The 25,150-nt window shown below is 40.5% G+C and overlaps 1 protein-coding gene across 2 annotated transcripts in view; it reads left to right on the top strand.

Moving 5' to 3' along the window:
• Positions 1-4,926: 4,926 nt before the first annotated feature.
• The window catches only part of SH3D19 (SH3 domain containing 19), an 87,052-nt gene continuing 66,828 nt past the window's right edge, over positions 4,927-25,150 (top strand). The window contains exons 1-2 of one of the 2 annotated variants that reach the window (XM_064652218.1): positions 4,927-5,261; positions 24,480-24,519. In XM_064652218.1, coding sequence (XP_064508288.1) covers positions 5,144-5,261; positions 24,480-24,519 — 158 coding nt within the window. In that variant the 5' untranslated portion in view covers positions 4,927-5,143. The remainder of the gene's footprint in view (positions 5,262-24,479; positions 24,520-25,150) is intronic. The other variant, XM_064652219.1, reaches the window with a different exon arrangement.

Here is a 25,150-nt window from a genome sequence, read left to right as displayed (position 1 = left end):
GGCAATTCCAAGGATGCAAATCAGAACAAAATACTTATAAAATAATAACTGCCAAGGCAACTAATTGTAAGCATTGAGCAGAGAGTACAAAGATCCATTTACTCAGTTGTTTCCTTCTTTTACTCTACTATCATGAAATTACAAGTATCTACATTACGGCAAAGATGCATGTGATTAAGTAGAATTTCAGTGAGAAATTTCCAGATTTTGATAACTAAATTACAGACTTTTTGAGAAAATGAAGTTTGTTTTCTTGGAGAATGGTAGCTATGAAAATATACAAAAGCCTTTTATTCCTACGCACATGTACAAAGTGGAAATTCTCAGTGAAGTGCAAGAATGCAATTCTTTTTCCTTCACCCTCCTTGTAAGACACAAATTTGGTGTAGTTCATGAAGTGCTTTAGAGCAACAAATGCTACATGCTGATGTTTCCCATCAACTACCTGAGACTACAGCAAGTGCTTTCCTTCTTTTTTTGGTCATTCTTTTTTAAATAAAACTTTTGCAACTTGCATCTATATGTACTTTTTCTTCCCCTTTTATTTCTTTTTGATAATTTCCACCTGTTTATTTGCTGAAAAGTAGAAGAGGATCTTGGGTCCTTGACTTGCTGGAGAGAATTTCCCACATGGCTTTAATTTCTTCTGCACTTCAAATTATTTGGTCCAATTCATCCTCCCCTTTTCTTTGTTTCCTTCTTCCCCTGGGCCCAGCAACCCAGCAGCAGAAGTCTTTTTGTGTGTATGTGTGTGTTTGTGTGTTCTGATCTGAGCCAAATTATTGTGAATTACTCTGTCTGGCCTAGGCTATTATTAGACTAGCCAGCAACTGTAGCTCTTTTGATTACTTCAACAGCTGGTTTTGTTGCTTTACTAAAGCACAGCTCTCTCCTCCCCCTAGAAACTGCTTACCCAGATAAGGGGCTGTGTCAGGATCTGTTCCAAGACTGCTAAGGTAGATCTGCCATTGCTGCTCAGGAGCACTCTGTCAGAGCCCCATCCATCTCCCACAGAATTGTTAAAGCCTCCCTCCTTCCTAGGTACCTCCATTATTTAGACACCTTTATCAGGTATCAACCCAGTGATGTGTTGTCGCATTTGGCAAAAACCCCTAAAGCTGTTTATCACTTGAGAATACCAACATAAACTAGAAGTGAGGCACAGCTCAGACAGAGCACGGATGAATGCGTCTGGCAAAGACTCACTAGGAAAGGATTACTTGAAAGAAATGGAAGCATTTAAAATCTAAAAAACACCTCTAAGCTTGAATACTCGTGGTGTTCCTCAGGGGTCTATATTGGGACTGGTGCTATTTAACATTGACGAGATGGACAGTGGCACTGAGTGCACCCTGAGCAGTTTGCTGATGAAACTAGGCTGTGTGCTGCAGTCAACAGGCTGGAGGGAAGGGATGCCATCCAAAGGGACCCGGACAGGCTTGAGACATGGGCCTGTGCAAACCTCATGAAGTTCAACAAGGCCAAGAGCAAGGTCTTGCAATCCCAAGCAAAAGTACGGGATGGGCAGAGAATGGATCAAGACTACCCTTTGGGAGAAGGACTTCAGGGTGTTGGTGGATGAGAAATTTGACATGTCTCATCAGCGTGTGCTTGCAGCCCAGAAAGCCAACTCTATCCTGGGCTGCACCAGAAACAGTGTGGCCAGCAGGTCAAGGGAGGTGCTTCTCCCTCTCTACTCCACTTTAGTGAGATCCCACCTGGAGTACTGCATCCAGCTCTGGGGTCTTCAGCACCAGAGAAAGATGCAGACCTGTTAGAGCAGGTCCAGAGCAGAGCCACAAAGATGACCCAAAGGCTGAAACACCTCTCCTATGAAGACAGGCGGAGAGAGTTGGGGTTGTTCAGCATGATGAAGAGAAGGCTCTGGGGAGACCTCACTACAGCCTTCTAGTACTTTATGGAGGCTTACAAAAAGGAAGGAGAGGGACTTTTTACATGGGCAGATAGTGACAGGACGAGGGGGAACAGCTTTAGGCTGAAAGAGAGATATTAGGAGGAAATTCTTTAATGTGAGAGTGGTGAGACACTGAAACAGGTTGTCCAGAGAGGCTGTGAATGCCCCATCTTTGGAAGCATTAGAGGCCAGGATGGAGCCTGGATGGAGCTCTGAGTAGCTTAGTCTGGGGGAAGGTGTCCCTGCCCACGGCAGATGAGTTGTTACTGGATGATTTCTAAGGTCCATTCCAACACAAACCGCATTATGGTTCTATGACTGGTACACTGGCAGTGTGAGCATACCTACACATAACATACCTTGAAGAATTCTATCTACTGGTAAGTAACCTCCTTTTGGAGGGATTGAGCATTATTCTTTTTCTTTTTTGCAATAAAAATTTCAGAACTATGATTCAAGTATTTTATTGAATGCTGTGACTTTTTTTGTTTCAGGTAGTACTGTTTGGAATTTGTTTCCAGTACTCTTTACTGTAATATATTGGATACTGCTACCTGAAATTTGTATCCACATATGAATTTATATCTTAATTTGATTTCTTCCTTTCTTGTGAATCCATCTTCAAACAGTTACAGGCATTTCTCGAATGGCTCCTCTAGGCCTAAAACTCAGTCACTGTCCCAAGTGCATTTCCTGGTGGCAGAGCTCAATATATGGCGAAATGGTTGCTTCAGGGACTTCACTACTTCCTATATAATTTAGTTACTACACTTTCATTTTTAAGTTGGACTTTCCCTGTGAACGCTAAGGAACTCTTGATGATTATCAGCATTAAATACTCATGATCCTTCTATACTGTATTATTTGATATTTTGGGGAATGTTTTCTTAGTCATAGCTGGAACTACTCCATTCAGCATGGTTTTCTTAGGCCTAAGAGCTGTCCAAATGTATTTTTCAGTTTTATATGCTTAGGAGCCTCTGTGTTAATTTCATCAACAGCAACAAAAGAAGGTTTAATCCAATTTTCAGGCTCTCTGAATTTGTGCTATGTTCTATGGTATATTTCTGACTTTTCTTTCCTTGGTAATTTTACATGATACCAAGCTTCCCCCCCCTCAGCATTAGTGAAACATAGTATAAAAAGGAGATATTCAGGAAGTGGAAAATGGATGGTCCTTGTCATTCTTTGTGGTTAATGGAGGTTAGGAGCTGAATACAGGTGCTGCATTTTGGCTTCACAGTGGAGAACCAGCATACAAACAGCACATACTGTTTGTTTTACATGGGAGAGTCTCTTGTCTCTCACACATGCACATACAAGCAACTTCCCTCCCTTTTCCTGTTCTTCCTCATACTTTCTGCATTGGAACTTAGTTTTCTGTTGTTTTTGATGCAGGTGAGGCTTTGTGGCACAGCCATATACCATACCTGTGACAGCAGTGCTCCACTGAAGAACTTTGTATCCCCTCTAGATCATGTACAAGGCATGCTGATCATGCACTGGAATTTGTAAGGCGAGTTCCTTGGACTACCATGCAATCTATCCATGCAGAGGAGCATGAGGCTTTTGAAAATACATAGTAGAAGGCTTGATTTGTCTGTTATACAGTCCAGCTGTATATCCAGTTTTATGCCTGGCCTTACATCCTTTTGTAGCATAAAGCCCTATGTCCTTCAAAGTGTAACTATTATACCACTTGAACACTAAGAGCTCCAGTGAAAAAAAGCCTCTGTTAAGGAACAATGATTGTAAAGTCAAGAACTGAATCACTAAGAAATGCACAGATAATCATTTGTATTCACACATTATGAAATATTTTTCAGTTTTGTGATGACGTATTTCTTTTTAACCTGTATGATCTGCTTTTTTCATGGTGTAGCATAGAGGGTGCTTAGTGTGTCAGCACAGATACTGCTCAACATGAGGATTACTCACTGTTTTGTTGTATCTTCCTGCTCTAATTTGTGGTCACATAATTTATTGATTTACTGTCCCTCATTCACTTGCTCTGAAGATGAATTTAACTTCAAGTTTTTTAGTAGTACCTGAAGTGGAGTAACATGTGAAAACATTTATTATTTGGTTTTACAATTACCACATGAAGAAGCAATATAATTTCCATTTTAGATACAAGCAACTGAGGCCCAGGAGAAAAAAAAGAAATTAGAGCTAAAACTACACAAGTGTCTGACTTAAAATGTGGCCCTGTTTTTCATATCACTTCAGCGCTCTAAGTGTGTACCTCACCGGTTTCAAGTAGGTCCTAAGATGACCTCTCCTTAAGTAGTTCAAACCACCGTCAAGAATCTCAGGCCAAGACACACATCCTGCTGGCGGGGAGCCACAGCCGCTGCCCGTCGGAGTCCCGCCCGCCCCCAGCCCTCGGCCGGTACCGGGGCAGCACTGCCGCGCCCGCAATCCCCGCTGCTCCCGGGGATCCCGGCTTGCCGGCCGCCCGCAGGAACTGCCCTTCTCGCCTCACAGAACCAAAAAATTGTTAGGGTTGGAAGGGATCTCTGGAGGTCATAGAGTACAAGCCCCTGCCAAAGCAGGGTCACCTACAGCAGGTGACACAGGAATGCAACAAGGTGCGTTTATGTCTCCAGAGAGGGAGACCCAACGACCACTCTGGGCAACCTGTTCCAGTGCCCTGCCACCTTCAACATAATGAAGTTATTCCTCACGTTGAGGTGGAACTTCTAGTGGTTTAGTTTATGGCCATTGCTCCTCGTCCTGTCGCTGGGCACCACCATAAAGAGTCTGGCGCCATCATCTTGGCACCTCCTCGCCCTCGTCGTGAAGGGGGGGCAGACCTCGCACCCGCTCGCCGCAAGCCCCTTCTTCCCCTTAGCAGGAGGCCGCCCGGGCTCAACCCGCCCCGCTCGGTGCCGGCAGTGGCCGTCCCGGCCCGTCCCCACGAGGTGCCCGCGGTCGCAGAGCTGCTGCCCGGCGGCGGCCGCCAGGTACCTCCCCCCGCCACCGCCTCCTCCGCCCCCTTTTGTGGCGGTGCCAGGCGGCCGCCGGGTTTCCTGCTGAAGCCGGAGAGCCGCGGATGGGCAGGAAAGGCCGCCTCTGCTCCCGCCTCGCCTCGCTCGCCCGGCCGGCAGAGGCGCGGAGCGGTGTCCGGGAGCAGCGCGGCTGAGAGGGCGCAGGTGCGGGGCGGGCCCGGGGGCCGGGCGGCCGCGCCGAGGAGAGGCATCGGTCATGGCAGCCCCCGCTTCCTAAATGCTGCCGGCCGCCCCTCCGCCGCCGATGGCCGAAGCCTGGAGGCTGGAGGAGGACGAGGAGGAGCTGCGGGAGCTCGGCAGGAGGCACCGGAGGGTCGCGCTGAGCTCGGCGGCAGGTGAGGGGCTGGGGCGCGGCGGGCCGTGGCGTCGCTTGCTTTGGGCCGGCCCTGGCCCGCTCCCCGGGTCTGGATTCCTGTCGGGGGCTGGGCGGCGTTGGCGCTGCCGCCCCGAGGTGTGCCGGCCCCGGTGGCCTCGCCCGAGGGCAGCTCCGTTCAGCTCAGGTGCATCCGAGCCCAGGCGTGTGCCCGCGGGCCGTCCTCCCGAGGCGCAGCCCCAGAGCTGCTCCCGCTCCTGCTCCGAGCTGATCATAGAGTCATAGGGTGGTTTGAGTTGGAAGGGGGCCTTGAAGATGATCTAGTTCCAACCTCCCTGCCATGGGTAGGGACACCTTCAAACTAGACCAGGTTGCTCCGAGCACCATCCAACCTGGCCTTGAGCACCTCCTTAAGCAGGTGCAGGGATGGGGCATCTACAGCTTCCATGGACAACCTGTTCAGTGTCTCGCCACGCTGATGCTAACCTGGGCATGTGCTGGCCACCACAGACAGGTCCAGTTGCATAGGCTGCCCTATCAGGAAATTAAATGCCGATTTTTCTTCAAGGTACCAAGGTGGAGGAAGCTCTAGATATCAACGCTGTTTACATGTAGCCATTTCTGTGTAGGTATGGACAGCAGGCCCTGGCAGACAGAAGGCAGGAATTGGTGCATACAAGAAGGCATGGAGCTTGGGAGTGAGCAGTTTGATATGTATTTATAGAGAGACCTGAAGGTTGGAGCAAGCTTTTATTTGAAATGGTGAACTGCAGTGGATCCTGGCAGCAATTGAAAGTATTTAATTCAGACTTTATTGTTGATTGAGGGGCAACGCACGTGTCACTTTTCTGTAGTCACTGAGGTGAGAACACAGCATTAATTTTTCTGTCAGTGTAAACTTCCCTCCAGAATGAATAATTTTCCTAAAGTCTGTTTCAAGGTAAAGTCTCAGCCACACTGCATAGTTAAAATTGAATTCCAAATATTCCAATTTTTAATAATTAGGATTCAACTGTGGCAATATAGCACCTTCTACAATTTGGGTGGGTTTGCATCCATTTCAGCAACAAGAAATTGAGTGTCCCTTCGTAGATAACAAAAACACAGCAACTTGAGGGATCACAGCGGAAAACTTGGAACAGGCAGGCGCTGTGGCTTCCAGTGACCCCACTTATGTCACTGCCTATCTGGGCAGGTGCAGGATTAGCAGGACCTTTTTGAAACCATTGTGGTTTGGAATGTATGCAGGGTTTCACCTTGTCTGGGGTAGAGTGCAAAAAAACCCAGTGTTGGTTCCTGTATGGTTTCCACTGTAGTTCATGCTGCTGGTTATGGTACCTGTTTTCTAAAGGTGTTTCTTTCGGAGGTTTTTATTAGCAGAAAATGCAGAGTTGGTCCTACAGTTTATATATGTATATAACCTTTGCCGCCTTCTTGTGGAACAAAGCTTGTTCCCAGAGTTTGTCTTTGGCACAATGCAATAATCAGTAATAAAAGACTCTTATTCCTTTTTCGGTTTTTATTAGTGTTTTGTCCTGACAACCACCCTTGGAAATGGGCCGGCACTTTATGTTTACTTTACTAGTGTAAAGTATGTGTGAATGAATAGCATTCTGCTTTAGCTGTCTCGCCTTCTTTCCATCTGTTTGCAAGACTACAAACTGGGAAAACAGCACAAGGACTCCTAGCAGAGTATTCTCAAGGCATCCGTGAAGAATATCATGCAAGGTGGATGAGTTTGCTGTTCTTCCCTTACTTGGCTTTTATTTACATACTTTTATTTACAAACCTATTGAAAATAAGTGGGGGTTTTTTGCATGTAATGTGCGGTTACACTGCCAGGATGGTAATATAAATAGGTGTTAAATAAGCCTGCTAGATATTTTTTATAGGGTTTAAGCAATGTAGTTGCACCTTAGCAGGCGGCCAATTTAAGCAGTTCAGTCTATTAAACTAATTGTGAATGCAAGCAACTTAAAATTTCTGGTATGTCCAGCTTATACATGAAAATGCCTAAGGGCGGTTGGTCATCTTTGTCCTGCACGTGCAAGGCACGTGTGCAAGGTGGTACTCGAAAGGTGAAAGTTCACAAACGCTTCTGACTTACTAAACACTCAGGCATGTAATTAGCACTGTGTTATTGGACAGCCAGAGCACAGGAGGCTCTGGAACGAAGAAGTAGTATTTTCCCTTGAAGCTAGTCACAGTTGTAGTATGCCTCATGTTGTAGAATGAAGCCAGCTAAGCTAATCTAACAGCTTGCTGCTGCTCTAGAGGTGTGACCTCCATTGTGGATGTGCACTTCTGCTCTGTCTTATGTGTCAGCTCTGCTGCTTGTCCACCCTGCTGGTGAGTAAAGTTGTGGCTTGGTGGCAGCCTGGGCTGATCTATGGGTGGCTGCTGAGGCCTCTCTTGGAGACCTTGTGCTTGCTAGAACCTGCACCAACCTGTTTTGGTGCATTGGCCAAGCAGTGGGATATTTTTTTAGCTCTCTTCAGTGGATGGGAGCCTGCTGATTCAGCTCGCTGGAATGGTTTTGCACAGGTTTGGATGAATGTTGAAGCTGGCACAAGGGAAAGAGTAGGAACATGCAGCTGGAGGGAGGTAAGAGGCTATGCCAGCCAGAAGTTAGTTTGGCTTAGGTTGCTGTACAACTGCAGCCTGAGAGCTGTTAGAGACTTACGCATGGATTTTTTATTTGGTTCACTGGGGGGTTGACATGTTTGGGTTTTTTTGCTGCATTGAGTTGGGGGCCTTTTTGCTAGTTTAGTGCCAGAGCTGATGGTAAAGCGGGGATTGAAAGCTTGGAGAGGTGAGCAGATGAGATGGTCAGAATCAATATTATCCATGGGTTAGTTGTAGATAGCCCAGGTGACTTGTCTGACTGCCTGTTTTTATCACACTACATGTCATGATTCCATGTCATGGAATTATTTTCTCTGAATTCGAGAAAGCTTTTTATTTAGCGTATTCTGGAAAACCTGTGAGGAGATATTAAGTAGAGCAATTTGAGATTCTTCTAATGAAATGTTTTTCTGAGAAAACGCTGATTGAATGATTTTTTTTTTAATACGTATAGGTTTTTTTAATGATAGGGAGGAGAACTACAGTATAGTCTTTAAAAATTGAGAAGAATAAAAGTTGCTTCCTAGGCTCGTTGAAACTGAATCATATGGTCATCTTCTGTGGGAAAGGAAGCCAGGCTTGTTGGAAACCTTTAGGGTTTTTTACTGCAATTAAATAAGTAAAATAATGTGATCAGTTTCTCCCTCCCTTGTGGCGTATTTCTGTCACATACATTATTGTTCTGGAAAGTAATAGAGACCATAGGATGTTTACTGGATTTTTTTTTGGTTTAGAATGTTAGTATTTTTGTTTAGTTTGTTTTTAATAAAGTGGAAACAAAAAGTTCCGAACAAACCAGAACAACAACAACAACAACAAACCCCACTAAAATCTTGTTTTTCCATAGACTTACAGGCTCTCTCCAGGCTAACTTAGAGCCTTAATGTGGTGTGCTTTCCTGTTTTCATTAGCTTTTTATTCTATGACTACTGACTAAAATAAGCAGACTTGCAGGAAAGTTTATAGTGAATATAGTAAATTTAAGTTATGAAATGCATTGGTTAATTATGTGTCCTTACTGCTGCATTAGGGCTTAGTGCCCCAATATTCTGAAGTTATCTAAAGTGGACAAGACATTTTTAACATATTCAGTATCTGCATTATTTCACTTTGAATTCTGGGCAGTGTTCCCTGAGAAAGTATAGCCCATTATGGATGTGTATTTCTTTACTTAAAAATAAAATGAAATTGCCAAATATAGAAGCCAATAATCAAATTTATTTGAGTTGATAATGAAGACCTATTGTGATTTGTACTTTAATGTGTGGTAAAAGTACATGTGGTCAATAGTACAAGGAAAGGCTTTGATTTAATTTAATATTGCTCTGTTTTACTTATCACAAATGCTTGTCTGTGGTTTGTTCCAGCACGAATTTTGCATATGAGTTTTGCTATGCTGATTAAAACATCTCTGGGTTGTGTTTTGTTGTAGGGATTTTTTTCCCCTCTTCCTCTATTTCCATTTCTCCATAGTATTTCACATGTTTCCTGGAACCTTTTCAACTCTAGTGGGCAATTTTAGGTTATGAGTGAAATCATCAGTTCTTGGTTCGACTGACTGAGTGCTTTGGGGTTTTTTTTTGCCAAAACAAGATCTGGTTCAGAGTTGGATCAATTCTTTCTGCTCCCACAACTCCCACATCAAACTGGTGCTGACTTGTTTTGAAGCTGAGAACAATGAGCTGTGTCCAATATAACAAATTAGGGTTGAATATGTCACTGCTCAGCATGCTGAGAGGTTATGGGGGTACATTTGTATAGTGTGTCTGGTGAAATTCAGTGAACATTAATTTGCAGGCATCATGGATTTTTAACTGATAAATGAAGAATCTAGTACAAGAATGCTCAGCAGTTGTTTTCATCTTAATGCAAAAATACGTGTTTGAGCTTAAGAAGTAAAGAGTAAGATGGTCTGAAATTCTTCACGAAATTCCTAAGTCTGAGACTGTTTCAGTGATGATGTCCTTTAGGATTCACTGGATCATAACAAGAACAGCTCAACCTTAGTCCTTCCCAAGGGGCACAGTGACCCTGGAGCAGAGATAAAGCATAATTAGGAAAAGGGGGATTCTAAGAGTTCGTTGCCTAACTAAGTCTTATATTTTAGAAGTGGAAAGATCTGCATCTTGCAGAACAGATGTCAGCATTGTTCAGCTGGAAACTTCTTTGCATGCCTGTGTCCTTCAGTGCTGATCTGAGAATTGTTCTGTTTGTCCACACCGAGTATAACCATTTATCCTCTTTTATTCAGAGAAGAAAAAAAAATCCCAATAGAGTAGATCACCTGTCTTAAATAAATTCATATAGTCTACCCGTGATCTGCTACTCTGTCCATGTGTATGCAAGAAGCCCTTAAAGAAAGGGCTGACAGGAGCATTGGGGGGGGGGGGGTGTGCCACTATTAATTTCATTTATTTATTTATTGAATCATTTGCCTCACAATAGTAGAGTTGATTACCAGCTGAGCATCTCTTCCCTCTTCCTCCTAGGATTCAGTCTGTTTTGTTTTGGTAGTCCCAATGCAAACTCAAAGACTTCACTACTCAAAGACTTCACTTTTAATAACTACTTCAGGCACCACCACAGTAAAATATTTAAAATATAAAGAGCACAAAATATGTAATTCTTCTGTAATAATCTGACTGGTGCTGGGATGTTGTATCATGTAAGTATTGAGAGGATTACCTGATCGGGCATTTTCCATGTCTCACTGAAGTTAGTGCACACATTTCCACTATGTTTCATAGTCTTTGACTGTAGCTTGCTTGAGGTAAATATAAATATTAACTAAAGCTTTTCTGGAAGTTGACTAACATAGCTTATATATGGAAATTCCCCAACATTGAAATTCGAGTGTACTGTCAGTGACAAGAAAAAAAACCTGCTTGCAGTCACTTGGCCAAGAGTGTAGACTAAACCCCAAAGAATGTTGTGTCCTCTGAAGAAACAACCCTTCTAAAAATGAAAACTGCTCTAAGGAAAATAACTGAATACATTCTGATAGTCAACAGTGTGATTTACTAGCCAAGGAAACTGTAGAAGGACAACTGATAATAATAAGTATTATTATTAAGTGATGAAACAAACTTTCTCATTTAGGTTATAGCCAAAGCAAGGCACAGAAATGTATCATTGCTTAAGGAGAGGTAGTTTGTAGCCAGAGAATGACCTATTGAATTATAATTGCCCAAAGATCATGCTGTTACCTGTGTTGAAAGCAATAATTTCCTGTCAAGGCAACAAATGATAAGTCAGGGTTGTTGCATAAAGGATAGGGATAGACAGCAAAGGGCAAAATGAGTCATAACCTCATTTTACAGAAGTGGTTGTTGTTTACAGATGGGAAAAAGTAATATTTGTAAATAAATTTGTCAATATTTGCTTTTGACCATGTAACCTTTGTTGTCCTGCAATGGTTTCTTTCACATGATGTGCAAGAGACCAATCCACACACAGGAGTCGAGGTATTTGATTTATTCACAGTGCAGCACAGAAATCCACAAAGCTGGCACACCGATTATCAAACCTTTTCACTATTTATACATTTTAGCAAGCAAAGGCATTAGTGTTTAGTGGCTCTAAGTTACATAGTTCTCTCACTAATTAGTGTTCTATTGGTTAAATGACTCTCTTGTTTCTTATGCTAATTAGCCCACATGCTAAATCTTCTTTTGAGTAGATGAGTTTCTTGAGTCAGTGGCTGTGAGTCCGTGGTCCTGATCTCCCCCTGCCACAATTACCTTTTACTTAGTTAGCACGTTAGATTGATGAGTTGCCTTGCTTTGTTCCTCCTAATCTGGTTCCTGCTGGCCTTATCTTGGACATTCTGCCAAGTGTCCTTGCAGTCTATCAGTTCAGCATTCCACTGTGATTGTTTCTCAAGTTTTGTACTCCTAAATTCCTCCTTTTTTTTTTTTGTTTTTCTACAGCTGCAATTACTGAAGCAAGTTAAGCTGCAATTACTGAGATGTTAAATATAATTTATCTGTTTGGAAGCCATACATCACCTTGATTTAAAATCTGTAAACAACAAAGCAGAGGTGTTGACTCTCTCTCCATGAAAAGTTGATGTAGTTTTGTGTGTGTTGTTTCAGTCAGAATCTCATACAATATGTGCCATATGAAATTCTATTTTTATAGCACTAAAGTAACTTGACATAAACTTCCTCTCTTGATGCTTATTGTCTATAATTAAATACAGCACTTTACATTTAGCATGGTCTAGTTTCTTTGCTTTGATGATTTTGTGTTTGTGACCATGGAAGTGCTGGCTGGAAGGGAGCTCTGGGGTCACCTAGTCCAGCCTCCTCCTTGAAGCAGGCCTGTTGCTAAGGCTAGATCCATCCAACCAAGGCTTTTTCTAGCTGTGTCTTGGAAGGTCATCCAAAAGAGGGGGATCCAAAAGAGGGTCATCCAAAAGGTGTAACATGCTTCAGCCCTGCACTAACTCCTAATGAAAGAGTTTTTAGTCACATTCAACCTGAACCTTCCAAGGCACAATTGTGACAATGCCCATTGCAATATTGTCTACTAACACCAGGAAGAGTTTCCATTTGTGATCTTTGTTGCTACCCTACAGGTAGCTGTGTCCTGTGATTAAATAGCTCTTCTGCCACCTTTTTCTGGAGTAAAAAAGTCTGGCCTCTTCAACCTTCTCATTGTGCAGTCCTACCTTGCTTATTCAGGTTCTCAATCTATACAAAAAATGTAGTGGAAGCCTTGTTCTCATTGCTGACCAAGATTTTTTACTCTGCTCTTGAAAAACAGTATGAACCAAAGGTACTGAAGCATTTCAACAGCAGATTTGGGAACACAACATATCATCTGTTGATCTGTGGTTTGTGCTTGGCAAGTATCCTTCCCTTCAGTGAAGGACAAAAATAAGTTTTGCAGGAAAGCATAGATTTAGTGGTTGATGGCACATACCAAGAAAATTTACTTTTTTTTCCCTCAACATTGTATGAATTTTGAAAGACACAGGATTTTATGTCTATTGGTATTTTTAAATTGACCATCTGATGTAGTGCTGTTACACTAATTGCTTCAGGTGGTGTTGTAAATCTGTAGAGATTTGTATGGATTGCATGTGTTATTCTAAAAACATCGGTTTGACATTCTGACATGAAAATTTAGAATCTTCTGACAAAAGTTAATGGAATTCTAAAAAAGATGCTTCAAAGATGAACTTAATTGGTTTATGAAGTCTTGTATGTGTTACAAATCAAATCTATCCCTACTTTCTATGGCTGTATTTGGGTGCAGCCTGAAGGGCTTCATTACAGCAAGGCTGAAAATGTTCACACTGTAGTAGAAGCTGAATGCAACAGATTTTATTGTTCATTTCCTTTCCTACTGCCTTTTTTTTCCCCCTAAGCTTTTTAAGAGATCATAGTATTTGTTGTGTGAGTGTGTTACTACCTCAGTCAGCTTGTTCAGGCTTTTGGAGAAAATGTGATTGGATCAGAACATGCTAAAGATTTCAAATTATTGACATTGTCACTCCTCTAACTAAGGGCACACCCTCAGCCTTTCAGAGCTGTGATAGTAGCTCATATGTGTCCCAGTGAACAAACTGAAGAAAACCAAGAATTTTATCATTTTCATGCCCTTAGGAACATCGTACTGGGTCTGACAACAGATTCATCCTCTCAGGTAACCTGTGTCTTACAATTGCCTACAAATGTTTTCAGGAAAGTATGCAAGAAACACCTCCTAGGATTCAGTTTTTACTTCCAAGAGAGATTCCTTCCCTTCTACAGTCAATTTCTTAGCAAGTTTTTGGAGGCTGCATATAAAAGGCCTTGCTAAATCGTTGCCAGTGGATTTATCTTTTACAAATTCAATTCTGTTTTTGAATCCACTTAGACTTTTGGTCTTCAAATCTTGCATGGTAGTAAGAAACACGATTATTCTATGTAAGAAATCAGTTACTACCTTTTACCTACCTTGGTTGGTATCTTTACTGGGTATTCATTGGTTCTTGAATTGTGATGATAAATTTCTAATCTATATGCTGCTTTCAATATGGTCTTGAGCATGGTGATTTACTTCCTTATAACTTAGGAAAAACAGTGCTTGAAAATTTACCTACAAAGGGATTTCTGATCCATTCTCCTTCTAGACAGAATATTGTATGCATAAGAGAGGCCATTTGATTATTTTTCTTCAGTTATGGTATTTTGATTTTATTTATAAGAGAGAAGCTAAAATTAATATAACTTGTTTTCTCAAGGTGATAAACTTGTATTCAGCATGCATTCCTTCTTACATTAAAACCTGAGTGCTCAGTATCACAGATCTGTTCATGAAAATTGATTCAGGTTGTGCACATCTGTGCTAAATCATGTAAAAGAATTTTAAATGATGTTGGCTCATGCTGTTGGAGCAGTGGGACATAAATGTCTAGAAACAAGCTCAGCATTTTGATAACTTTCTCATAATAAATTGCTCCATCAGTGTGCTATATTCATTTTATGACTGCGTTGTAAATTTAGGTATAGAAACTAATAGAAATGTGGGACTTGGGATCAAATTAGAAGTTTTAGAACTCTCTCCTTCTGCAGCATAGTGAGGTGCCACAGTTTAACTGATGGCAAATGCTGTAAGCTTGGTCATTTGCCTTAAGCTGGCCAACCTTTGCAAGTATGTGTGACTTAACACCCAGTGAACTCCAGACTGGGATGATGAAGTTCACCTGAGGCTGGACACCTGCTGTAGTTCTACCACGGCCATTGTTTAGGCAGGTCGAGACAGTGCTTGGAAGAGTGTCACTACCAGCATGGAACACGTGGCACTGAACGATGAGATGGGATAATGTTGTAGACCTCACATATTCAGCACTCACGGGCCTAACTTCACGATGACAAAATCTGTTTTTTCTGTGCTGGTGTGCAAAGCTTGCTGTAGATCACCAATATCATCTCTGGGAAATGCATGGTAGCAGCTGCCACGACATCAGGCATGCTTCATTTCTCTAATTACTGTCCACTGGCTTGATGTTGGTGGTTCCATTATCAAGAATTACTTAATTGAGGTGTGTCTTTGATATTTTGGCACCATAGCAATGTAGAGGTACTTATTAGTGTATTTACAGAAATTGGAGGTCTAGGAGCACATGGGAGAAGAGGTATTTCTCCAAAGTACCAAAGAATTGCAACCGTTTCTGCCAGCATTACAAGAGTGCCCAGAAACCCTGGGCTTATCTGTGGTAGATACAGGATTCTTTGTTTTGAGCGTTTCTGGATGCTTATAGCTTTGCCATCCTTTTGCTTGGTCATTTTAAGTTGCCATATGATTTCTGAAGCCTCTCATTGAACAGTATGGAAGCTGCTTTGTGTTACCATGAATAGCAACTGAATGGATGGATTTGTGTTTAGAAGACTGATGACAAGATGCACTAGTCCCATGTCAGGGCTAAAAGCGGCTAAAAAATTACTTTTGTAATAGCTGCTTTTTCTACTCTGTATTTTTGAGAGGTTGGGAGGAGAAGGAAGTACAGTTGCCAAACATTTGAAAAAAAATGGGTGAGAAAGCTCTGTGAAATACTGTAGTTTCTCAGAAGCCCAGAAGTAGGTGCAATCAGCTTTGTCTACAGTACAAGGGCCACATGTGAAGAATGAAAGGTGTGTGTATATGAGTGGTTGTTTAAAAGGCATTTCTTAGAATTGTGACTTACACCTTTCTTTTTGTACACAGAGAGAACTCAGCACTTTTATTATGATTTGTATATGTTTTGTAAATTGTGTTGAATTCAACCATGTTTTCAATTTTTAAATGAAAAATAATACACCAAGCTGTGTGTTGTGAACCATGAACCATACTTATTTTTGCTGTGCATGCTACCAAGTGGTGTAAAAGCCCAGTGCTTTTATAAAACCCCAGAAAGGGTTGCCTGCCTCTCTTTCATCACAGCTGGTGGTGTTTCTATTCTGTGACTTGCTGTTTCCTTGTTGTCCCTCTCTTTTTTTCCCTCCTGTCTTCCCTTTTTATAAAACATTGCTATTTTCTGGTTTGGAACTTGGAAGGATATGTTTCACATAGGTTAGGCAAGTGGGCCTGTGTTAAGAAGGTAATGACACTGGTGTCCAGTGGCTGCATCTTTCTGGGCACAACAGATGTGGCTACAGAGGGATCAGATGGACTGCACAGATGGGCCTTGTGCATGAAGTGAAAGCATGGTGCAAGGAATCCAGCTGTACAAAGGGACTTCTGGTCGGGCTGGTCCTTCAGGACCGAAGGGCACACGTATGCAGATTTACACGTACACGTTAGGCCAGTAAAGGACTCTGAGGTACCTTGAAGGGGATTTGGTAGTTGTTTAACACTTACCTTGGAGTAGATATGGATAAACTCATCGCACACCTCAGTAAAATGTCTTCAGAATGCCAGGTCACTCACTAATTAAAAAATTGAATGCTGATCACTACATTATTTAATAATATGGATTAAAATATTACTTGCTTCTATAATAGGGAAGTGCTGGGCTTTCTGTTCTGTGGAATACTAGCTTAGAGTTGCACAACTTTTAAGTGTGTACTCAAAGCTGATGGATGAGGGTTATCTCAGATTGCAACAATTTGTTGGTATATGACAACATTATTAAACAAATCAATGTGTTGTGCCTTCACATTAATCCCTTTTATGATGTTTCTAGATCTTTTAGTCTTTGATGATTAAAGTGCAGGAGACCATTTTGGGAGTAATCCATTTTATGGTATGCATGCAATGCATGTGAGAAGCAATTGTTACATTTAGTTTCTCAGAATTTTTCTGTTGAGTAGAATTACCAATGTCATGGAGGAAGAATATTTTGTTAGTAGGCTAATTTCAAATGCACTTCCCTAGAAAATTAGTACTTGTAAAAAAATCATTGAGGTTTGAGACCATTCTCATTAGATGCCTTTATGGGTAAGCAGTTTGGGGATTCTTTTACCATAAATAGTGACAAAGGACTACAAAATATTCTGAGAAAAAGGTATTGAATATTTCAGTGGTATCTTAAGAGAAGTAAATACTGTTATTTGCCTGGTACATTTCTTCTTTTTTTAGAGTTGTTTGGTTTTTTATGGTTGAGTGTTTTACAATCCTTTATTTTAATATGTAATTTTCGTTCTCTCTATGTTGTTTCATCCCCCCAGTCTCCAAACTTCTGGGGGGATGAAACAACACTTCTCCAAAGTGCAGACCTATGCACTTACTTACACTCACTATAATGTCTGATTTCTAAATTGGAAGCAATATCACCTTTATTCTGTCAGTGCCTTCACAGGATAAAATAAGAAAAAAAGAAAAAAAAAAGGAATTTTCTTGGTTGTTTTAAAGCTGAATTAGTTTCCCATGATATGGAAATGGGACTATCTTCTGAATTGCTATTTGATCTAATTGCTATTGTGAATCCATGTGTCACTCACATTGAATATAACTTAACTTCTAAACGCTTAGTGCATAAGATTATACTGGAAACTTTCATTGTTGAGGTTTGCCATCTCAAGAGGAAAAACATATTGTTTCAGATTAGCAAATTCAGAAAATTTTTAATCTGGATTATCTCAGAGCATGTGCTAGCAATGCCAAGGTTGTGGGTTCAATCCCTGTATGGGCCATTCACTTAAAAGCTGGACTCGATCCTTGTGGGTCCCTTCCAACTCAGAACATGGGACAGGATTGTTGGGTTGGCAAGGCGGAAGGGAAGGGTGACATTTTCAGTGTTTTACATCCAAGAATAAATGTTCTTACTATAGAGCATAATAGATGCAAAGTCTGTCCTTTGAAAGTAACAAGGTAGGGTGTGTGATTATCTGAATCGTGTATAACGAAGGGTCTTTCCACAACACCTAGTTTTGTACTGTATAATCAAGGAAATTGTTTAAATGGTGGAAATTATAGCCCCTACAGTCATAGCCTCAAATTATCCTCCCTGTGGCCGGGAGTGCACATGTTTAGGAAACTGTTGTTCAACAGAAAAAGAATCCAAAACAAATGCCCTATGGAAAACTTAAAGAAAATTATTTTTTTGTTATTTTTATAAAGCCTTTTATCATTATTATCTTAATCATTCCATAGCAATATTTCTCTGTGGACATCTTCAGTCTCCTAGCATGTAAGGTACCCCTAATTTGTGTGCTAAGGGGGATGTTGTGACGGGGAAGTGTACCTACACACAGGTGTTCAAAGCTGGAGGCTCTTTTGCAGCTGGATGTACTGGTCCTCAAGCAGAGCAAACCCCTGAGGAGCAACGTAATTGAATAAATTTGGGTCTTTCATGTAGTGTATGAATGTTTATAAGATGGTCTGTTAATACAGTGTCAGAAGCACAAGCTTATTCACACATGTCTAACTGTAAGACTGAGCTCTGTGGTCTAGCTGAGGAATATGCAGAATTATGCTAAATGTCTGACTTGGGAAGAGAAAGATAGTACGGTGCTCTTGAAAGATAATTTCCTTTTACTGGCAATGCTAGCAACAACAGAGAAATATTTTTAGAAATGTAGATCTAACATTTCTGGAATGCATAGAGAAGAACGTAGTTAGTGGTTATAAATTTTTTGTCTATTAAAAAGTTGAGTCAATTAGTATTTTCCTCATGAAAGTATCAAAAAAATTAAGTAGCAGGGCTTGTCCAGAGTAGCTTCTGCTGTGATTTTGGTGATGTGCAAATACCCGTGTCTGCTTGTACCTGCCGTACATAATTTAAGAATTACATTGCACTGATCAGCTGGGAGATCTTTCATGAAGATGTGGGGATTTGTACTTTCAGGGGTTACTAATTTCTTGAAAAAAGAGCTTTAGAAACAACTGTATCCTGAATTTCCTTCTTAAACAACTGTGGTAAAAGGCACAAGTGTGATAACATGTATATACTGGGTGTATTTGATTGCTTGTATACTTTGTTTGTCATCTATGGCTTGAGAACAAGACTGGTTGCCAGTTTGGTCTAGGTTCTTACAGCATGAACCTTTTTGAGAAGTGGTGAGACCTCACACAGTCTGTTTCCTTTCTCTTTTGTTTCTGCATCAGCCCCTTCTTACGCTGGCACATAGGTTCACACTGATGCAGGCACACTTTTGCTGTTGCAATGCAGGAGTAATGTGGGAGCAAGAATGAGGGCGTGGAAATTCAGAGTCACAAAAACAAATCAACAGTAAATGTAGCACTGGCAAATGTGACCTCTGCTGTCCAGTAAATTCCTTTTTTCACTTATATGTTGTACAAGTGCACAAAAGGCTTTAAAGGTGATCATAATTTATATTTAATCTCTTTATCAAGTAAAAGAATATAGTCTTTGGATAATTGTATGCTTTACGGTGGTCAGTAGGTTTCAAAGTTAAATACTCTAATGCAGAGGTTCAGTGTGTTCTCAGGTATGTGTTGGGGTCTGCCTTCAGCCATCTCTCAGGGGTAGAAAAAAGCATTACTTCACGTATAAAAAACTGCAGGAATGTTTTGTGCTTGCAGACTCAGTTACTGTTTAGCATTAAAACAGACAGACTTGTATCGTTTCATAGGGGGGAATTATAAAGTTTTTTCCCCTGCAATGTACTGCTCTGGAATTCAACACCATACTGTAGAATTCAAAGCAAGTATAAAAACTATCTATGTTTGCAGTTATAAACTTTGAGTGTGTCCTGGTTTTGTGGCCTTTTGTAGTAAAGGGAAAACTGTACATAAACTAAATTTAAAAAGTTTCTTCCAGGCCTCTCATTAATCTCTCCTTGGCTTTCTACCTATTAAACAACCAATAAGGGACTCTACTGTTAAAATACTAAAATACATAAACAAATGTTCAATTTTATGGGTTTTGTTGTATAGCTGTTGCTAATAAAATGGAACAAAATTTATAGTAGATTCTATATAGTGGAATCAATTTGTACTGTTCTGACTCCTTACTTGAGAGTGCTGAAAAGAAGGAAGAGTTGCTGTGAGCCACAATGTGCCTTAACAGGACAGAAGAAAAAAAGGTGACAGTATCGGGGAAAGTTTCTGCTTGTCTCAGTGCAAATAAATCAAAGAGCATTGAAAGCCCTGCACGAATGCAGGATCTTTTACCCATAAAATGTGCATTGACTTTGAGTGAGGGCCCTATCTAAATTGATAATTTGAAATAGAAATTCGGGGCTCTTGATCTAATGCAGGTGCATGGCTGGACTGTTGCACTGTTTAGCTGTGATCACCTGGGTCTAGGTGCATGTTACTGAAATAGTGGTCGGAGCCATCACATTTCTGCATGATGTGTTGTAAGGCTGCTGCATCAGTCTTAGCATCTGGGTTTGTTAAGGCCTGGAATTTTTCAAAGCTCCTTGGGAATTGATGCATTCAGATTAGGGCAGGTTGTGTAGCCTCTTGCAATGTTTCCTATTCTGAGAATATAAGTGCTCTGTGTATTTTAGTGTTGCCATCACTGCTTAAGAGTCCACAATTCCTGTTACTTGGTTTATCTAGAGGTTTGTCATTGTTACAGTAGCATCTCATGCTACAGCATGTACAGCATGTACAGCATGTACAGCATGTACAGCATTTCATTGTGAAACCACTGCTGTACCATCAGGGGCTAAAAACTATGGAGATGGAGACAGCTGTTCTAACTATATGTCTTCCTGAAGAGTGTTACAGTGTTCTGCCTCCTCTGGTGACTGCTCAATTCAAGAGCCATAATTAAGCTGGAAAATACAATATTTCCCAGAAATGGGAGTGGTATGTGCCCCCCTTTGCTCCCTTCATGCAATTCAGCTTTTAAAAAAGATCAGGCTGTGGAATGGGACTGAGAGCAGGAAGTTACCAACCTGGGTAGGTAATTGCATTGAAGGTTCCCCAGTAGCTTTGCAGTTTTGATGCGGCAAAATGTGTGTTAACTTTCCACTCATTTTTCAACAGCATTTTATGTTTATAATTAAATTTTTTTCTAGTGAGAGCACACTTTTCAGTTGAAGTCACTCTTAGCAACAAGATACTTTGAAGAAGCTTGCAAAATAAACAGAGAAAAACAATGACTGTTTCGTGTGAGTTGCCTTTTTCCTTTTCTGTGCTTGTCTTCCAGACACGAGAGTTATTGCCTTAGGAGATATCATTTTCTGCATTGGTGGTCTTTTTGGCAAAAACTTCAGTTGTTCCCACTTTATGGAGCAACTGAAATAATGTTGATTCAGTTGTTTTTTCTCCTGATGGTTATGTTTATGTTTTCCTTGAGAAGAAAAGCTGTTCTATCGTATTAAAAGCAAACAACAAAAGAGGATACTTTTCCCATGCTTGAAGGGTAAGAGAATCACGAGTCAAAGAAACCTGAACCTTTCTAAAAGCAACTGAAACATGGCATTTGTCTGCTGCTCAACCTTTGAATGCTGAAAAAAGGCATAAGGTGTCCATGCTGTTGATGAAATACATGCAGCACGATTTTTTAAATAAACTCTAGATTTGCCAAACAACTGTGGTATGAATAGCAGATCTTTGTGCCCTGATGTTATCTTTGATTCTTCTGCAGTGCTTAGAACTTGGCGACAGTCTTCCCAACCTCAGCCAGGAGTCTCTGACTTCTTCCATCTCATCTGTTCCACCTGCTAGCTCCTTGACTTCTTTCACTTTTTCCTGCTGCTGAACAAGGATAATATATTTCTCCTGCAATGGCTGTATTTGCATAGGGGCAGCAAAGGTTTTGTAAACAGTAGATGTTAATACGAAGAGGAGAAAATCTTTAAGTATGGTCTGCGGGAGGGTGGAGCATGGTCAGGTCTTATGGATTGAGAGAATTCAGGTGTCTGGCTATGCAAATTGTGGATTGGAGGGCAGATAGAAGAAACTTCATTAACCAAAACTTAGAATTTTACAATCCAGTTCTGTAGCTTGTGAGTACTAGCTGCTAGGAATTCCTAGCCTATTTTACTACAGCTACATACATAGTAAGGAATTCTATTGCTTTTAGCAACAGAAGGATAGAGAATACTTTCTGGTGTCTGACTGTCCTGTTTGTTCATTGTGCATGCTAGTCCAGCAATATCCAGTGTTTGCTCTAATCTAACATGCGGTTTTGGCTTCCAGAGTTTAGAATTGAAGGATATACTGTATTCTGCTAGAAAGACATCATGTCCCATAATGTTTTATAACAACTTATGTCTTTGATATAGAGGAAAATCTGTAGTTCAGGATTTAATTTTCAGATCTTTGCAACTATACGATCTTAGTGATTATTTCTGTTAGATTACAAAAAGATTTCTCAGTTGTCAAAGTAACATGTATAGAGAAAAGAGAATCAGCTGTGGGTGAGCACTTTTGAGACTCAACTTTTCCAAGCCAAGAATTTGCCTACAGAATGGAGAGATAAAATCTGCACGTGTGTGTGTGTGTTTAAGTGTAACATCTATGTGTCTATGTATTAAAAGAAAAAAAAGATTTGCCTGTTTCTTCTAGGCTTTCATATTCAAGAGATTCTGGAGGTGTGTGTCATTACTCGGCACTTGTACCTAATGCCAAAACAGCATCTAGAATTGCAACATTTACAGAATCACAGAATCAATTAGGTTGGAAAAGACCTCTGAGATCATCAAGTCCAACCTCTGACCAAACACCACCATGTCAACTAGTCCGACGCACTTGGTGCCGCGTCCAGTCTTTCCTAAAACACCTCCAGGGACGGTGACTCCACCACCTAATTGACTCCAAGCACCTAATTGAAAGATTCAGCTCTTTGAGTCTCTTCTTACACTTGATATTAAAACAAATTTAAAAGATTCAGTTCACAATAACCTTAAACAAGTGCAGGTTTTATTCTAAGTGCTGTTTGCCTGTAGGTATACAATTTGTTCTTTTCAATACGACCAAATGTGTGTGTGGGTGGTGTGCTCTCACTAAGCTTAGCAGTAAATAAAATGTGTAAAAACAAATGTAATATTGAGATGCTGAAACAGGAATGAAAACAAAAGGGAAAAGGGAATTGCATTGGTTTCCTGAATGAGCAGGTTGCAGCAGTGGTGGATCTGCCAACTGGACAAGGTCTGGGGGGAAAGCTCCCAGGAGCTGTGCTTACATGTGCACTGACCCTGTTGCTTCCTTCCCACTGGTTTATTCACACGATCTTTTTAGAAGTGGGAAGGCTTTGTCTGAATACTGTTAGATTTTGGCTGCCCACAGAGCAGGGAACACTGATAACAAGCAACACATGGCAAGCACGTTTCAGTAGTAAGTCCTGTCTCATTTTTTTCTGTACTCCCAGGTAAGGGGTTACGTGGTAAGGATGGAAAAGGCCTTTGTGTGTTTGAACAACTGTTGGCACGACTCTGGTTTGAGCTATACCAGAGCTATACCATGGTGTTTCTAGCTACCAGAGTTGCACATGGTGTAATACAATGGAATTGCTGTGGGTCAGAAAACAAAATAAGTTATACACTGTGTGGCTATGATGGCTCAATAGGAGCACCTATGGATGGAAGAAGCATTAGCACTGTTGGCATGCAATAATTTTTTACCACTTTGATGAAAACAAATCAAATGAGCACTTAAAGCTTAGAGAGGAAAATATTTCTTTTATACATGAGATAATGCACAAACAAATGTGTGCTATCGAGAGAACAAATTTTATTTCAAATATAGAGCTTTAAGACTGAAAATAAAATATGTGAGGGTGAAAATTTTTTTAGGAAGACACTCTTCTGTATAGACAGGCTTTTCAGTGAAGCGTTTACTAGCACATGAAAAATAGCTTTCTGTTTAAAAATACACACAGATTGATTTAGAAGCAAAATTGCCATGGTCAGTGGAGGTTGTATGTAACTGTACGAATTTCCTTCTACTTACATAGTGGATCTTTCTATAATAAAAGTTTAAACCCCCCTCTAATTTTGGAATATATGTATTTTATATGTATAATATATGTATTTTAGGTGGACAGCAATCTCAGTTCTTTCAGGTAGTTGAAAAGTCATGCAGTAAGAGATATTCTGAACTTTAAATATAACAGATAATATGTGAATTCTAATATCACAACACTGCTTATTTTGTTATGCTTTTATGATAATCGTAACTCTTAGGAGAAGTATTTTATACTTTCTTTGCCTATTGAAGCTTTTTATTTGTGCAATTAAGCTTCTTGAAATACAGGATAAACAAAACCCTTTCTAAAAACACAGAAAGATTCATTATCTGGAACCCCCAGGAGTTGAAGAGTTAATGGTGGGGCTGCACTGGATTCACTGTATTTGCAGATGTTGCTGCAACCAACTGCTGATTTTTCTCCCATCCTGTCAGGGAACTCTGCCAGCTGTGATTCATGGAATGATTTTTTTGCGCTGAGTAATCTGTGGTTTTTCGTTTTTTCCTCTTTCCTCTCCCTTATTTTTACCCTAAACTAAAACCCTATTCATTTCAGCTAAAGGGAGGGGAGGCATCCAAATCATTAATACAAAACATTAAATACACGGTGTTTTGAGTGGAGGAATTTTACCAAACATTAAACTTGCAGTAATTTTACTTGGTCTTAGGCAGACTAGTCCAGTGTGGAAAAACAGTTTTATAACAGAATCAGCTTTTGGTTTTGCTAGTCATATGGTTTTACAGTTCCTATAAGACTTCTGTACTAGTATTGCTAAAGAACATCCAACTTCTGTGCTGATATTATGCCTCCTTTTCACAGATCGCTCAGAAAGAAATAAACCAGACTGCCGCTCTTCAGGGTAAGAACCATATTTCTGTATTTATTCTTCTTTTTCTTTTTTTTTCCCCTTATTTTTTTTTCCTTTTATGGGATGACCTAGGAGATTGGCCAGAAAAATAAAAATGCCATTCTTCTACTTCTCTGTTTTGGTAACAGTAATGCAATACCAAAATAATTTTGTGTTAAAGGTAATTGTTTTATATTCCTTATGGGCAATTTTTTAAGAAATTAACAGGACTTACTATATTGTAATTGTGTGTACTTAAAATCCAAAGGCTTGTTTATGTATCATGCACAGGGTTGTTCGCTAAAGCTGTGGTTTAAAAAAAGAAGCCCTCATGACTTTTGCTTCTTTGAACTATTTGCTTCTGTAGCAAGGAAGATAATTCTTGGTTCAGTCAAGAATAGCAATGCTATTATTTATTCCATTAAGTCTGATCCCATCATACCTAAGATTTCAAAACTGAGAGAAGCAAATGAAAGAGTATTAAACAGAACACAAACACACATACACACAAACATTTTGTGTTTATTTAGAATTTTCATCAGCAGTTGTCATGGACTTCTAAGGTATTGATTTGTGAGGCCATACTTTCCCTTAAGCTTCAGAATATTCTGTAGTTCTTTGGATCCTCTCATTTTTTAAAAAA

The sequence above is a fragment of the Pseudopipra pipra genome, chromosome 4 (genome assembly GCF_036250125.1).
Source record: "Pseudopipra pipra isolate bDixPip1 chromosome 4, bDixPip1.hap1, whole genome shotgun sequence".
In the NCBI taxonomy this organism is placed as follows: Eukaryota; Metazoa; Chordata; class Aves; order Passeriformes; family Pipridae; genus Pseudopipra; species Pseudopipra pipra.
This window is presented reverse-complemented; position numbering and strand designations above follow the sequence as displayed.